Source organism: Onthophagus taurus, chromosome 7, assembly GCF_036711975.1.
Source record: "Onthophagus taurus isolate NC chromosome 7, IU_Otau_3.0, whole genome shotgun sequence".
NCBI lineage: Eukaryota > Metazoa > Arthropoda > Insecta > Coleoptera > Scarabaeidae > Onthophagus > Onthophagus taurus.
The window spans coordinates 11,021,641-11,039,113 of record NC_091972.1 but is presented as its reverse complement, the minus strand read 5'-3'; the positions used below and the strand labels follow the sequence as shown (position 1 = coordinate 11,039,113).

The 17,473-nt window shown below is 35.4% G+C and overlaps 1 protein-coding gene across 6 annotated transcripts in view; it reads right to left on the bottom strand.

Annotated features, from left to right (window-relative positions):
* Positions 1–17,473, bottom strand: part of LOC111423783 (Neurexin 1) — a 48,032-nt gene that overhangs the window by 4,790 nt on the left and 25,769 nt on the right. For 4 of the 6 annotated variants that reach the window (XM_023057132.2, XM_071197317.1, XM_023057136.2 and 1 more), the window contains 10 exons: positions 14,623–14,761; positions 9,262–9,405; positions 9,035–9,195; positions 8,250–8,276; positions 7,265–7,423; positions 4,935–5,087; positions 4,714–4,821; positions 4,465–4,657; positions 3,920–4,117; positions 3,242–3,630 (listed from right to left, as the gene is read on the bottom strand). In XM_023057132.2, the coding sequence (XP_022912900.2) occupies positions 3,242–3,630; positions 3,920–4,117; positions 4,465–4,657; positions 4,714–4,821; positions 4,935–5,087; positions 7,265–7,423; positions 8,250–8,276; positions 9,035–9,195; positions 9,262–9,405; positions 14,623–14,761 (1,671 nt within the window). The remainder of the gene's footprint in view (positions 1–3,241; positions 3,631–3,919; positions 4,118–4,464; positions 4,658–4,713; positions 4,822–4,934; positions 5,088–7,264; positions 7,424–8,249; positions 8,277–9,034; positions 9,196–9,261; positions 9,406–14,622; positions 14,762–17,473) is intronic. The other 2 variants (XM_023057133.2, XM_023057134.2) reach the window with 2 other exon arrangements.

Genomic DNA, 17,473 nt, shown 5'->3' with positions numbered 1-17,473 from the left:
AGCCTATACGGACAACGAATTTGGGACACCTGTACAGGGTGTCCAAATTTTGATGGGTTTGCAGGGTATCTCAGTTATTATGAAAGATAGAAAGTTGCGGCTTTCGCGAACCTGAGCTACTTTTTTGTGAAACTTACAATGGCGCAAACCAAATATTCATAGTCCTCTTTGCTTTTGATATAGAGGGAGTGTTTGAAATTTATGATTTTCAAACACCTCCTGTATCTCGGTTATCCGGAAACTTAGTAAAAAAGTAAAAACGGGTTCTAATAAATTTTTTCATGTGGAATCCAATGGTGCACGTAGAATTTTTCTAGTCACTACGGTTTTTGAGTTATAAACACAACTCAAATACTGAATACTCAACTTCTAAAATACTTAATTCTTTATAACTCAAAAACCGTGACGACTAGAAAAATTCTACGTGCACCATTGGATTCTACGTGAAAAAATGTATTAGAACCCGTTTTTACGTTTACGGATAGCCGAGATACAGGAGGTGTCTCGAAATCATAAATTTTGAAACACTCCCTGTATATCAAAAACGACGAGGGCTATGAAAATTTGGTTTGCGCTATTGTAAGTTTCACAAAAAAGTAGCTCAGGTTCGCGAAAGCCGCAACTTTCTATCTTTCATAATAATTGAGATACCCTGCAAACTCATCGAAATTTGGACACCCTGTACAGTGGATCCTAGATAAGGTTGTCTCGCTTGTTCTGCTCTTCTCGGCGTTTGAACTTTCTGGCTTGTATCAACACCGATACTGCTTTTTCACGAGGTATTTTATGCTACACCAAAAGTGTGTGATTTAGACTTGTCAGTTGATCAAGAGAGTTCTTCTAACCTCATTAAAACCCCAAAGTGTAGGTAGAATACTTTATACCCTGTATGGTCAAGGTGATCACTAGAAACGAACTGTGGATACTGGTTGACTTTCAGTTACATTACTGAGCTACGTAGTTTGTCCGCGTCTCAAATTTCATCTTCATCTCCATATGAGAAGCTGCATTCGAAAGATGATGAGACGCTTGTTTCAATTATCCTGCTCAGATACAAGTTGCCACCAGCCTCTTCATACGTAGGATGGAGCTCAGATTAAGGCGGTTGTAGGAATAGACCACATGTATGTATGGATTTGGGAGTGCATGCGAAAGCGCACACCATACTTACGCCCCATTGAGCCCCTTGCGCATTCTCCCATTACACACTCTGGTCACATCAACGAGCCTAACGATTTGCCAAAGGCTAGGACAGCTCCTAGAAGTGCATTCCTGATGTTATCTGTGGTTGGTGATTTCTCCCCGCAGGTCCTCATTCTGAGGTCGGTCAGATCACACAAGGTGTGTTTAACCGTTTCGTCATCCTGTTCACAGGCTCGACAGAGAGGGATGTCAGCAAGCTTCATGTTTTGAAGGTGCTTATTTAGCTTACAGTGTCCTGTGAGGAGATCTGTGGCAGTGCGAAGGCACTTTTACCGAGCCCTACGAAGAACTGGGCTTTTGCGGCTGAAGGATATTTTAATACCAATAACCAATAGAATAGACCACATATGTATAGCATTAATCAAAAAGACCAGAGCAAACATTTTTTTTTTAAATTATGATGTGTCTATTAAAGTCATGGGTTTGTGGTTATAGTTTGGATTTTGGCAGAGCCTATTGGCAACGAGTACTGGAATTGTGGAAAGAGCGTCAGTCAATAAATGTAAACTGGGAAGAATTCCAGAATTATTGTATTCTTGAGTTTGAAGCTGAGGATAAGGTGCGATGAGAAGGGTTGATAGGACAGCCATTAAATCCGTATTGAGATCAGTCGCCCAGCTAGGTATTTGTTCTTCCAAACAATTTCTCCCAGGCATCTTGAAATTCGAGCAACTTTCATTCTGTACTCTCTTACTTCGTTAAAAAGATTTTCGTAACTAGTATTTTACTAACTCGTTATTTCCCAAGCATTTGAAGCCTGACTAAGCATTTAGTTATCTCGGTATTGATGAGTGTATTAATTCTTTTGCTTTATATTTATTATATTAGGTTTAAAAAAGTGTTGTAACCTTTGCAGATTGGATTTCGTCCAAAATTTTTAACCACTATATTATTGTTTTTATCGCTTTGTTGTTTAACTCATTGTTTTAGTTGACATCCCACAAACAGTAGTGAATTGCTTACTTACGGAAGTGTTGGGACGAGAACATAAAAGTGCAGAATTGACGATGTACATTTGTAAAGATGCCGGTTTTTAAAAAACTCAATTTTTGTATAAACCCAAATTTAAAATGAATGAAAAATTTATAATAATTAAAATTTTAAATTAGAAAAACAATCGTAATTTAAACGAAAATTAAAATGCGTTCAAATTTGTAGATTTTCAGTATTTATTATTTGCGATCAACATTAATATTCAATCTTTACTTTCAGTTACTAATTGAAAACGATTTCCAATAGAGTTGAAATTTCCTGTGAAATTAGTGGTTTCCCAACAAAGTTTACACAAGTATCAATGATTTAATTAACTTCACGATATTAATTTCCATTAAAGCGCTGCTTTTACATTCGATACTGTTTACTCTATTTTATTATTTATGTTACCAGCGTTTTTATTTTATATTTTATACAGATTTCAAGCACAAAGAGAATTATAAACAGGAACGCTACATAACAATTATTTTATGTATAAGGTTTCAAACAACAAAAACATAAAAAACGGTGGAAAACTTTATATGGAGAATTGTATGTATCAAATGTAGTTTTGGTAGCATTACGTGCACTCCAATTTTCCGGCTTAACCCGTGAAACCGGTAAATCTTTTTCCAATACAGCAAGTGGATCGGACACACGAAACAATTTACCGGCTTATGAAGTGGCATTGTTTTTATGCTTTCTTTTATTAAAATGTCAAATGCACGTGGTGAGTGTTACCAGGCCGATCGGGATTCAAAGTTTATGTTACAACCAACAAAGTGCTATCGGACGCGCGTAAAAGGAACCTTTAAAATATCCGTAAAAGACTTGCAACGACGGAAGCAGCGAGATAGCTAAGTTTGTTATTAAAAATTCTGACTTGAGTTATGCGCCCGTGTCGGAGTTTGAGTTCAAGAACGCTAGATGCGTTAATTAAAAAAGTTATGGAAAATTAAATATTGGATTCAGAGCCAGGCGACGACGCTTTTGCACGGAAACTTTGTTACCTACTAAATATTTATCAAGCATTTTAACAGGTTAAAAAAATGTTAGTCATAATTACCTTATCTTTATCTCGATCCTCTTGTTTTTTATCTTTAACGCCTAATCGTAAAGCTAATCTAATCCTATTAGCAGCAACGGCAAGTTCAATCCTATCTCCAGTCTCCACAGTACTAGTAATCAACAAAAGACCAAGCGGTTTGCTTGTTCTAAATCTCAAAACAATATCCTCGGTTTGCGTAACAACATCGGCATCCATTGTTACTGCCATGTGCTGGGATCCATTGAAACTGAGCGTTGGGGCTTCTTTACCACATGTGGGGCCTCCAAATGTGGTATCCGTGCAATCGCAAACGAAACGATTCCATCCTTCGCTACACGAACCGCCGTTTAAACAGGGTTGCGAAGGGCACTGCAAAGGCTGCACGTGGCATAACGTTTTAATGGCGCCTGAAACCGCAAGAATGGTTAATTTGACGTTTTGGAAATGTGTATGTGTGTGCAGACGTTTGTGCGAACGTACACGGAATCGTTGAATAGTTTCCGGGCGATATACGAGAGATGAAGTTCAAACTTCGAATGGGTTATGCCAGAGTTGTTTCGAACGGCGTGAGCGTGTTTTAATAAAACGGTAGTAGAGAATGATTTATGCGTTGTATTTTAGAATAAGGGGAATGTGTGTGTAAAACGATAAATTTAAAGTTTTAAAAATTTATTAATTTATTTTTTTTATTCTTACCTGAATCTTGTTCTCGAGCGTAAGCAGCTACCTCGATGGGTTCATTATTAATGATGAGATCCATAAGACAACCAACAAATCCTTGTTGAAGAACTGCCGTCCATAAACCAGGGGGAATGGGAATGTCAGAAAAAGGAGGTCCGAGACCGCCAACGTACATACTTCCGTCCAGCTCCAAGCTGTTGGAGCCTTCTGAAACTAAGACACTAACTTACTGCCCTTTTAAGACGAGATAACTTTTCATTTTATTTTTTTTCTTTTTACTTTTTCCCGTTGAAATTTATCTTTGAAACACCCTGACGGACGTCCCCAGTCGATAAATTATAATTAAGCGGAACTTCCCGTAATTAAGAGCGAGCAACAACGGGGTAATTAATTGTTTGTCGCCACTCGAGCCCAATTCTATTTCCGACAGCATGCCGTTAGGAGTAATGAGCCTCGAGTTGATGAAAAATATTGAAGTGCGCGGTTGGGAGGATTTAAACGCCACTTCTCGTGGTGTGCAACAAGAATTATTGCCGTCCGGTTTTCCTGTAAGTACTCACCAGGACACTTGAAATCCGTGTGGTAACCATCCACCGTTATCCTTGCTTCTCGTGAATTCCTCTTGAATGTCGCTTCGTGCCAGAGACCATCATCAACTCTCCTCTTCGATCCACGTTGTTTAGTCGGTCCTGACCCCAAATCCAGATGAACATAAATGTGACCATTATAAATTTCAATCGCAAATAGGTCAGTCTGCAAACAAAAATATCCAAAGGAAATTAACTTTTACTAAAGGAAGTTGGTCTTACTCTCGGCGGTCGAATTCCTCCGTTGAAAAGGATAAGCCCATTCGCCTCGTTTGTCCGGAACTTGAACGAAATGCTGCCCGATTTCTTGGCGTTCCATGCTGGCAGCACCTAGAAAATAGAGAAAATGAATACCAACCCAAAGGCAAAGGTATACTATTGAGCGTTGAGCAGGTAAGCAGTAGGATTCGTTCTTATTATCACCAAGCAGCGGATATACGAACCAAATGGGATTCTCTTGTTGTAAACGTAATGGGGTCGTGAGTTTCACCCATCGGACACTTCCATTCCAATTGCCCCGATATCGTTATGATGTCGCTGTTCGATTTTCCCATTTCCAACAAATTCAGTCGTAATGTGTCTGCTACGAATTCCACCTAAATAAACGAAATATGTTAATGTCTATAAAAAACTGAAATAAAATGCAAAAAAGAACATTTATGGGTGCTCTAGATTCGAAGATAATGCGATACGTTAAATATTGATTACTATGCGCAGAAAGTTACTTCCCTAGGTATTCGAATTTATGTCCGTTGCTGTAATACAACAGGGAAGGATAAAGAAAAAAAACAATCCATATTTTATGAACTCATCGATTTTTAGATCCATCCATCCAATGATATTTTATATCGAGGTAAATTTATACGGGAAAAAGGAATATATTTTCTGATTAAATAACCAGTTCATTTATTTAAAAGTGTTTGAGTAGCAATTCAAAAAAAAATAAAAACAAAGAAAATACACGAAAAATAATAAATGTTTTATAAAATGAATTTCATTATGTTTAAGTAAAACTATTTTAGAAATTCTTTATTCGGAAAACCGAACTCAAAGTAATAAGCTCTAAGTGGGAACTCAGTAACGAGAGGAGAAGACATTCACTTAGGAAACCTCCAAGATCAAAATTGATTAAATGGACTATAAATGCTGATTGGACGGTCACGCAGTATAAAGGGGGATGGATCCAGGCTTATTGATAGGTTCCCTTCATCAGGTTTCATTATAACCAACCTTATTCCCAAAATCATTAATTTTGGGATTTGTATCCGTCGCAGTCTTTTAGGGAAATTGGTTATTTGTTTTTATTAGACATCACATAAGATGCAGATGCATGTTTCACGTTTTATGAAAATATGTATCCTATTTACCTATTATCTATAATTAAAAGAGACCTAAAAACAACGAGACTTGTAGAAGTCTAAATAAGTGTGTGTAATTAATAAATGAATATTGAGGGACGAAACTCATCCTATACATTGAGGAAGACTGGAAAGATACTGTAGAGGCATGAAATGTAAATTAGACAGAAAAGAGGAAGACTGGAAAGAGATTTGCAATAAAAAAACGAAACTGAACAGGAATAGGATAGAAAAGAAAAAGTGATAATATGAAGATTGAAAAGAGACTGTAAAAGGAAGAAAGATCCTAGGCAGAGAAGAGAAATGCAGGAACGAGAATAACAATAGAAGAGACAGACGGAGACTTGAAAAAATAAGAAGGAACTAGAAAAAGACTTGACAGAGAAGATAAAATCTTGGAAGAGATTGATAATAGTAAGACTCCAAGAAGTAATGATAATGAAAGAAAGAGAACAAAAACTAGAAAGAGGAAAAAAATTTAGACACAGTGAATACTAGAAAGAGAGTGTAAAAACAAAAGAGTCTTCATAGAGCAGTGTAAAGTGGGAAAGAAACTGCCAAGAGGATAAAGCAACTGAACTGAGAAGGAGTAAACTGGAAATAGATTGCAATAGCAAGAAAGAGATTGGACTGAGGAGAGGAGGACTGAAGGGACCAATAATAGAAACTAACTGACAGAGGTTGGAAAGACAAGAAACAGTTTAGTACCAAAAGAAAGAGACTGAAAAGGGATTGGAAAAAAACTGGACAGCAAAGTTAAAGACTGAAACAGAAACTGGTTAATAGATGGCACAAAGACTGTAATGAGACAAAAAGACTGAACAGAAAGGAAGAAAATTGAAAAGTTGCTGTATAGGCAAGAAAGATCCTAAACATAGAAGAGGAAAGCTGTAAAGGGTCTGGTAATAGAACAAAGAGACAGATAGAGACTGGAAAGAAGGCAAGAAACTGAACTGTAACGAGGAAAACTAGATAAAAACTTGAAAGAAACTTGACAGAGAAGAAGAAGAGACTACTGATGAAAGAAAAAAACTGAACAGAGACAGGAAAGTGGAAAATACTCAGGAATCAGAGGAAGAGAGACTGTAAAGTCACGAAAGAAATTTAATATAGCAGTGCAAGGCTGGAAAGAGAATGGTAATAAAATAAAATGATTAAACTGGGAGGAGAAATACTGGAAAAGGACTGTCATATAAAATTACTGTCACTAAAGTATAATTGTTGTTCTTTATACACCAAATTATGTACAAGTTTGCTTTTGCAAGATATTGGATAAACATTAGTGACAAGAGCCATAAAAACACTTGTAAAAAAAGATTTGTCTTCATAATTTTTCAATCTTGGCGGCAGTTCTCATATTTTATATAAAATTAAATTAGATGGATGAAATAGATGTTATTATTGACTTATCTTACCTTTCTCATACATCCGATGAAGTTAGTATGCACACGTGATCCGGGCAACGCTCTTGTATTTATACTTCCACCCACGTGTATTTTGCTGGACTTGAGCATTGTGAACTTTCCGGCAATGTGAGATCGGTCGGCGTAGACGCCATCTACAACTGCTGAAAGCTGCAAACGTGAAACATGGGAGCTTAATTAGAGCCTTACTGTCTGATGTATATGAAACTCAAATACGCCAAAGACAAACCGAAACTGCGATGCTCGTTTCAAACTAGTACACGTGCAAGGATTATTTATTAAAGATTCGAGTTAACTCGTATTGGACTAGTTTCAAATTAGCGAAACAAACAAGTGTAGATATTATTGAAGTTGTTTTTTTTGTAAGACGATTACAATAATACCTAACAATAAGTGGAATTTGTTTTCTACTTGAAACGGTTGCATTTCATAAAGTTAATAACCGGGGGAATTTCGTTTTGCTTTATGCTACTTTAGTTAGTAAGTAGTCTGAGCCAGTTTCACTGTTTGAAGTCGTTCGCGGAGAACGCTGGAAGCGATATCTGCAGGTTTGCGAATGTTCAGCGACAATGTTTGAAGCTTGGCTAATTAATGCCGGAATTTGTTAACAAAGAGATTTCGGCAATAGTCCCGACGAAAGCAGCTTAGAGTCGAAACGAAGGCTGGCAGCCGTCTGGAGTTTACAAAGCGGCTTATTTCGGGTAATATGTCCAAATTTGAGGTTCGCGGTGCAGTCGACACGACGAAAGTTCGGTTGGAATAATTATGCGTAAACAGTTGGTAGCGCCATCAGTAACGGCGTTACCATTGGTTTTTGCTTCTGTAAGCTTCGCGGATTACCGTCGTATGTGGACGTTCTGGGTATACATTTAATACTGTACTTTGAAACCGATTTTGGAAACATTAATACCCCGTATAAATACGTTATACATCATAGTATCTAGTATAAAAGCTGGATAGTAAAAAAAGTTCTTACCCTGCAAAAACTAGTAATAGCTGAAATCTGGAAATAAAAAAAATTAAATGAATACATATTACCTCAATTTGCGGTTATTAAATTAATGTAACTTTATGACCCGGTTTCCACCGGTTCCGTTTAACAAATTATTAATGGCCTAATTAAAACGTAAGAGTAGAGAAAAATGAGAGTGCAATTAAAGGTAGTTTGTCAAAATGATGCTTATCACGTTCGCAATTAATTCGGATTCAAACGAAACAAATTGCTTTTAGTATAAGTTTCCAAAGCAGGCACGACTATGCACGAATATGAAAATGAAGTCGTATATGAAATAAGGATTACGTAGGAAGTTAAATAATCTTCATTTCCCCTTTGCGTGTCTCGCAGACTAATTCAAGTTATCATTACATCGTAGCTCTATGAATTTGTAATCTAATTCAATTTAGATGTTTAATAAATGGAAAGATATATAAATGTTTGATGGCGTCATTTCTGAAAGGTGTTTGAAAATTAAAACAAAAAAATGTTTGAAAAAGTTGATACTCTGCCGTTTTATGTCGAAAATTGATGGATCGACAAAAAAGGTGTCGATCCGTCAAATTCGGTCGGGAAATAAAAAAGCCTTCCGCAACTGCGAAAGTGATAAATTGTGTATACGTTTTGTTCAAAACGCGAACAAGCGAGCATTAACTTGCATCTCTTAACTAAGGGAATCTTGACGCTACTATTTAGCTAACTGTGAGGAAATGTGAAGTTCCTCCGGGCGGATGTTGGACGCAATTAATGCAAATTCGCTTACATACCTCCTGTATGCGCCTGTGGACGCTAACTTTGTGCCACTGGTTGTCGTCGAAGCGGACTTTGTTGGGCTTAATTTGCATTTCTTGCTTGCCGTTTGCAAGGCCCATTGTTAAGCTTAAGCAACCATCCTTGATGGCTACGTTTAAGTAGTCCATCTCGTCCCCTAGAACAAGAACATGCCAAATAACGTTTAACTTTTTGTTAACACAAAACTTTATTTATAATTTACCTGTATAAAATAGGAGACCGTTTGATTGCCTCGTTTTAAAGTACAACGTCACAGAATCTTGAGCGCTAACAATAGGCCCACCTCCGGTTTGATCGTAAGAAAGAAATTCAGAACCACGAAACACTGCTTCTGATGGCGCTTTATCTACAAAATTATAACTTATCAGTCGAATAAAAATTAGTTGTAATAAAAATCGAAATTCGATATTGTGGGTGGTATTAAAAAGATATTAACCACATTACAGGGTTAATATTTCTTTTAGATACATTTTAACGAATAACACATCAATTGCGTTTAAATCGACCTCGACCAATAATTGCTTTCGATCCAATAACTAAAATGTCACCTCGTGGTCTGGAAAAACCGCTGTCAACCTTTTTCTTTTTTACGAAGCCCTTTTCAGCCTGGGATAGAATGTAAATGTTCGGCTATTATCTCTGCCCTTTCTAAACTCTCTTTTTTTTTGGTGCTATCTCGTAAATGGATTTATTTTTACTTTTTTATTAACAATTTCATTATTTCTTGCATAAATTCGAACAGCTATCCACACAGTTGCGTTCTGTATTAGTTAGTTTTACTTTTAGTTCAATAAAAATATATAACAACCTAGCGCTGAATAAAAACTAGAACTAACACTAGCACTAGAACTAACACTTGACCTAGAACTAGAAACATTCGGGTTTAGCCGTCTTAAGAGACGTGCGGCTAAACCCGAATGTTTCTAGTTCTACGTCAAGTGTTAGTTCTACTTTTAATTCAATAAAAATATACAATAATCTAGCACTGAAAAACAACAAAAACTAGAACTAACACTATCATTAGAACTAACACTAGCATTAGAACTAGAAACATTCGGGTTTAGCCGTCTTAAGAGACATGCGGCTAAACCCGAATGTTTCTAGTTTTATGTCAAGTGGTCGTTCTACTTTTAGTTCAATAAAAATACATAACAATCTAACAGTGAATAGCAACTAAAACTAGAACTAACACTACCATTAGATATAACACTTGACCTAGAACTAGAAACATTCGGATGTAGCCGCCTTGAAAGATGTGCGGCTAAACCCGAATGTCTCTAGTTCTTGGTTAAGTATTAGTTCTACTTTTAGTTTAATAAAAATATGCAATAATCTAGCACTGAAAAACAACAGAAACTAGAACTAACACTATCATCAGAACTAACACTAGCATTAGAACTAGAAACATTCGGGTTTAGCTGTCTTAAGAGACGTGCGGCTAAACCCGAATGTTTCTAGTTCTACGTCAAGTGTTAGTTCTACTTTTAATTAAATAAAAATATACAATAATCTAGCACTGAAAAACAACAAAAACTAGAACTAACACTATCATTAGAACTAACACTAGTATTAGAACTAGAAACATTCGGGTTTAGCCGTCTTAAGAGACATGCGGCTAAACCCGAATGTTTCTAGTTTTATGTCAAGTGGTCGTTCTACTTTTAGTTCAATAAAAATACATAACAATCTAACAGTGAATAGCAACTAAAACTAGAACTAACACTACCATTAGATATAACACTTGACCTAGAACTAGAAACATTCGGATTTAGCCGCCTTGAGAGATGTGCGGCTAAACCCGAATGTCTCTAGTTCTTGGTTAAGTATTAGTTCTACTTTTAGTTTAATAAAAATATGCAATAATCTAGCACTGAAAAACAACAGAAACTAGAACTAACACTATCATCAGAACTAACACTAGCATTAGAACTAGAAACATTCGGGTTTAGCTGTCTTAAGAGACGTGCGGCTAAACCCGAATGTTTCTAGTTCTACGTCAAGTGTTAGTTCTACTTTTAATTAAATAAAAATATACAATAATCTAGCACTGAAAAACAACAAAAACTAGAACTAACACTATCATTAGAACTAACACTAGTATTAGAACTAGAAACATTCGGGTTTAGCCGTCTTAAGAGACATGCGGCTAAACCCGAATGTTTCTAGTTTTATGTCAAGTGGTCGTTCTACTTTTAGTTCAATAAAAATACATAACAATCTAACAGTGAATAGCAACTAAAACTAGAACTAACAGTACCATTAGATATAACACTTGACCTAGAACTAGAAACATTCGGATTTAGCCGCCTTGAGAGATGTGCGGCTAAACCCGAATGTCTCTAGTTCTTGGTTAAGTATTAGTTCTACTTTTAGTTTAATAAAAATATGCAATAATCTAGCACTGAAAAACAACAGAAACTAGAACTAACACTATCATCAGAACTAACACTAGCATTAGAACTAGAAACATTCGGGTTTAGCTGTCTTAAGAGACGTGCGGCTAAACCCGAATGTTTCTAGTTCTACGTCAAGTGTTAGTTCTACTTTTAATTAAATAAAAATATACAATAATCTAGCACTGAAAAACAACAAAAACTAGAACTAACACTATCATTAGAACTAACACTAGTATTAGAACTAGAAACATTCGGGTTTAGCCGTCTTAAGAGACGTGCGGCTAAACCCGAATGTTTCTAGTTCTACGTCAAGTGTTAGTTCTACTTTTAATTCAATAAAAATATACAATAATCTAGCACTGAAAAACAACAAAAACTAGAACTAACACTATCATTAGAACTAACACTAGCATTAGAACTAGAAACATTCGGGTTTAGCCGTCTTAAGAGACATGCGGCTAAACCCGAATGTTCTACTTTTCGTTCTACTTTTAGTTCAATGAAAAATATACAAAAATCTAACGCTTAATAACAAAAAAATCGTTTATTACAAAAAGGGCCTAAGTCACATTTTGGTGATTTAGAGCTTTTAATATTTATTAACTAAATCGACCAAGCCTACTCGTTTGGTGTTAAAAAGAACTAAGTCCGAGCAACGCATGCTGTGTTTCAATACTCCATGAAATGCATTTAGTGTAAGAAGGGCCTAAGTCCATGGACTTAGTTCCTTTTACAAATTACCATATAGAGGCAGGTAGTGTCTATATGTGCACGAACCAACACGTGGTAAACCTAACCTAGATTTATAGACTAGTGAATCTTATAAAAATGTTAGACAGTAGCATAGATGAAAGTGAAAGTGGTGCAGAAACACAACATGCAACCTCCAAGAAATGGCGTAGAGGAGTAAGGAATGATGATAATTATTCCCGAAACGCTATAAAGAAAGCCAAAGTAAAGGGAACAGAACATAAGAATCATGTAGGAAAGATAGTGCCTGCTAAAACAGTAGGAGAATACTGCAGGTAAATCATAAACAGATACTATGAATTTAGTAAATTAAACGCAACTTTTCTATCCTTTAAGTGCCGTTTGAAATGCTTTGTTACTCTAACCGAAGACGAGAGACTGAATATTTTCTACAAATTTTATAGTTTTGGTACTAAAAACGAGCAGGATATTTATCTACAAGGATGCATCGAAGTAACCAATGTTGTAAGGCACAGAAAACGCAACGAAAATGGAAAAGAGCGGCAAAATTCATTTTGTCACTACGTTTTGAAAGGAATCACTAAAGTAAAAGTATGCCAGACGGCCTTTTTAAATTTACATGGTATTACTAACAAACTTTTAAAGAGGTTGAAGAATTTGTTGGTTAATAATATAATACCCCAGGATATGAGGAAAAACATTGAAATCAAATGCCATACCAGAAATAGATAATATCTTAATTCGAGAACATATAGGTTCCTTTCCCGTAAAGGAAAGTCACTATTCGGGAAAGGCATATCACTACCTAAACGCAAAATTAAATGTTAAAAAAATGTATGAGCTGTTTAAGGAGAAGCATCCGAAATCGCTAATAAGATATAGCTACTACCTAAAAATATTCCACGAACATTTTCATTTTCATTTTGGACGGCCACAAATCGATACATGTTGCCAGTGTGAAGATTTATCTTTAAAAATTAAAAGTCCTTCGCTATGTGAAAATTCAAAGAGGGCTGCAGTTGCAGAAATGATAGTGCACAAGCGAAGGGCGAAAAAGTTTTACACTTCTTTGCAAAACACTACCGAAGAAACTAAAGAACGGAACGATATAGAAGCAATTGCCTTTGACTTTATGCAAAATTTGCATCTACCTGAAGTTCCAGTCCAAGATCTTTTTTATTTGACGCAATTGAGTGTGAATGTTTTTTGTATTCACAATTTAAATACTGGGAAAGCATATTTTTATTTATATCATGAGGGCATTGCCAATAATAAAAATAACAAATTTGTCGTCAAAGAAGTTTCTACTGCCGATATTTTAAACTGGAAAGATTGGTGGCCTTCTTATTATAAAAAAACATGCTTATCCAATGAATCCGTCAGATGTCCCAGAAATGAAAAGCAAAGTTTTTCATTAAACTTTTATATTACTTGTAATTTTTTGAATTTCTTTAAATAAACTTACAAAAAGATAGCTAAAATGCCATTTATTGTTAAAAGGACCTAAGTCCTGAACCTTTAATCTTGAATACAGTGACCCCAATCTTATCATTTTCTACTAAATTCTAAATAATATAAAACTGTTATCTAATAAAACAGTTCATATATAAAAACTTTGAAAAATCTGCTGCTGCTCAAAATTAAATAGTTTTTGTTAGTTTTCTCAAAACTCTAGCAATGTGACTTAGGCCCTTTTTGTAATAAACGATTCAATAACAACTAAAACTAGAACTAACACAACGTTTAACAAAAAAGTATAGGTAAAAAAACAAGGAGATATTTTTATCGAGTTCAATTCTTTTTCATCTCTGAATCGATTGTTTTCTATCGATGTCACGTCGATTGTGTATTCAACTAGATTTATGGTGTTTGCGTGTAAATCTAGATTTTAAATCAGAAAAATGATAAATCAATGTTCAACATTATTTCAAAATGTCACGTAGTTAACTTAATGTACTTTATCTTATACTATGCTTGTTGTTTTTTTAAATATCTACATAAATAATTTATTTTTTATCTATGTTATAATTTTGTCATTAAGGTAGTTTCTTTTCGTGTCGTGAATGTTGTCATTTTCGTTTATGTGATCGCTACAGATATTAAACGGCTTTTATTCATGACGACTAATGGAAGGATATAATGGCAAAATCATTACGTTTTTGATCGCTTTTATCATTAGTAATAATGATTATATCGATAAGGAAATAGAGTAAAATTGTATCAAATACTATGTATAAACATCAAACAAAAAATCAAAACTTTAAAATTTTCTTTGAAAACTTCTAGATTGTTCTAGGGTATCGATTGATCGTAAGTACCTGTTGAGTACCCGACGGACAAAAAGAAAATAGAAGCGAGATCGTAGACCCGGCATGGAAAGCATACATCTTAACCTAGTTTCGCGGAATACGCGTTGTTAAAGTGCGAAGGTTTTTCGAAGAACGATGGATTCGTACCTTTCTCGCAAAATTCTCCCTCGTAATCGGGATTTCTGCACTCACAGATGGGGCCGCTGTCGGTTGATATACAAATACCCCCGTGTTGACACGGATCTCGAATTTCACAGGCGTCGCTGCTGTTGCCACCCTTCAAGATCTAAAAACAAACCAAAAATTTCGTATGAGACAAAGAAAAATTTCCATTTCCAAGAATTGTTTCTATTTCGTTTTTTTTCCAACCATCCAAGCTGTTATTTCATTAAACTAGATTTTTATGGTTGCTGTTTAAGGAAACTTCTAATATTATTTTTTCCCATTGGCAAAATGGCAAGGAAGTTGAAAAGACCTTTAAAAACGGAACATGAAACTATTCTGTTATCTAAACGGACGCGGCGTGAGGATCCGGTTTAAATGGTTATTAAAGGGAATGTATATAGCTGCACCACGTTTTTACAGGATTTTCCGTCGTAACAAAATGAGGCGAACGCTGAACAATACAGTTGATACAATGCCAGTGTTCGTTTTAAAAGGAAACTAACGCGAAATTAATTAGCCTGCGTCGGCGGTGTGTGCTAATTGTTACATGGGAACGTTATCTCATAGTTTTCTAAAATATGACAGCTTATAAACTTTCATAATAAACTAAAAACATCATATTAGAGAGGTGCCTTAATAAAACTACGCTCATATCAATTTAAATAAACATTTTCAACAACGAAAAACAAGAAAATCAATACAATGGAATGTTTTAATTAGTAAATTAATACCAGTAATGCTAATATGAGAAACGTATTGAATGCATATGAGTATAATGAATGGAAATATGCCAAATAGAATTTGGATTTGATTAAAATCATTCATTCGACTACATCCACATACATATTAACGTGCAAGTCTATAATGAAGAAGAAAGTAGAAAAATCAATCGTTCGACTTGTGCTGAAAACGAAATTAAGCTTGGTATCATAATGAATATTTTAGTAGGATAATGATCCCAAGCATACTCCTCACATTATGAAGGAATGGATATTGTATAACATCCCTAAACAGTTACGCTCACCACCTCAGTCATCCGACCTTAACCCCATATAGCACGTATGGGAGTTTCTTGGCCCCTCTAAAAATATTTCACTTAGTTGTCACTGTTAATGTGCATTTGGAGCGGATAAACTCAGTAATATAGAGTTTGCTGAACAGTGAATTTTTTACTAAGTAAGAGGAGCAATTAAGGTTGCAATTTTCAAACAGAATGCAGCAGAAGAAATGATATCAGAAGCAGGAAAGGGATGCAGCGTATCCGCTAAATTACATCTGCAAAACGGCATGATAGCGGTGGGTTTAGAAAATGAAATTTTATTCCAACCGCGTAAAAACCACGTAAATCGTCTTTCACACTTTGCGAGTTAATAATAGTAACTATAACTATGCTAATCTAATTATACACAAAACGAAAAATTCAAAGGAAATACTAAACCCTTCTTGTTCTGTCAATAAATTTTAGTTTGAATTTCATATTAAACGCCCAAACAGATTCGAGCAAGATCGATATCGTGAGATTATTTAATAGGTAAGGCACACAGCAAGAAAATGATGCTTCGAAAATGACAAGTCGATATTGGGGTATTGTTAACGTGTATTTGTGTCTAATATTAATGTTGTAAACGTCGAATTTTATTGATCAAATACGGTCGCCCGAGTTGATAGTAAGAACCTTGTGGTAGAGTCAAGCGGAATAGAGTGCTCTCTGACGGAACGTGTTTAACCAACCCACACATTTTAAACTTTAAAAGATATTCTCATGTCTTCGTATTCTGAAAATAAGCTTTAAACATTCATTTGGACTGCTTAAATCTTTGCTTTGATGTCGTTATAAATACAAAAACAGCACGACATAAGCACGACACAAAGCAATTTATTATTCATTAACTTGTGAATAAAATTTTAGTTTATTGTTGGTGTCAGTAGTTAAAGTTGCAGCCGCTAACAAAATTATAAAATACGAGGTTGCCTCTTATTTCCGTTAAACAAGGAGATGAGATAAAAGCTGGATTGCCTCAAGGCAGTGTACTGAGTTCTATCTTGTATCTGCTATATAGTATATACTAGTGATACACCAGAGGAGGTCTACGATGGCTAGATTTGCAAATAATGCAGCACTGCTTGCAATGAAGAAAGATCAGGAGTTATCTATAGATAACTCACACACATCAGTATACTGAGAAACTATAACCAGCAATGTAATACTCGACTAGACCAAAAAAATGGCAGATACAGTTAAGCTAGCTGAAATCCATATTCACTCTGGATAAAAATGACATCATTGTCCCGTATGAGAAGGATGCCAAATATCGGGGCATGAAAGAGCATGCGAAATTAGATCTAAAATCAAATAAATCTCCAACCTTTCAATATCTATCAAACTACTGATTTACAATCAGATTGTTAAGAACTTTACCTCCGTTACAACGCAGAGACTCTTCAATTGCTGGATGACCAAACACCATATCCGAAGATTGAAGAGAAGAAAACTATTTGTCCTTGTGTAGAGTATAAAATCAGAGCGCAGTGCGTGAGAAGAAAGATGTCAATAGAAAAAATCTATAAAATTTAAAATAACTCTAATTTTTCGATTCACCTAATTAATTTTACTTTTTAATAATATCTATTATGCGTCTTGTAAACTTTAAAATAGTATTGATTACCTCTTGTAGTTTTGGACTAATAAAACCGAGTATATATATGCAAGTCGAGCAGAGTGGCGCCACCGTTACCCTACATCCGAAGCATTCTATAACTTTCAAGCGTCTTAATGTACTCTAACGTGCTACTTCGATTATCGTCTACAGGATTCGGGAACGTTATTTATTGG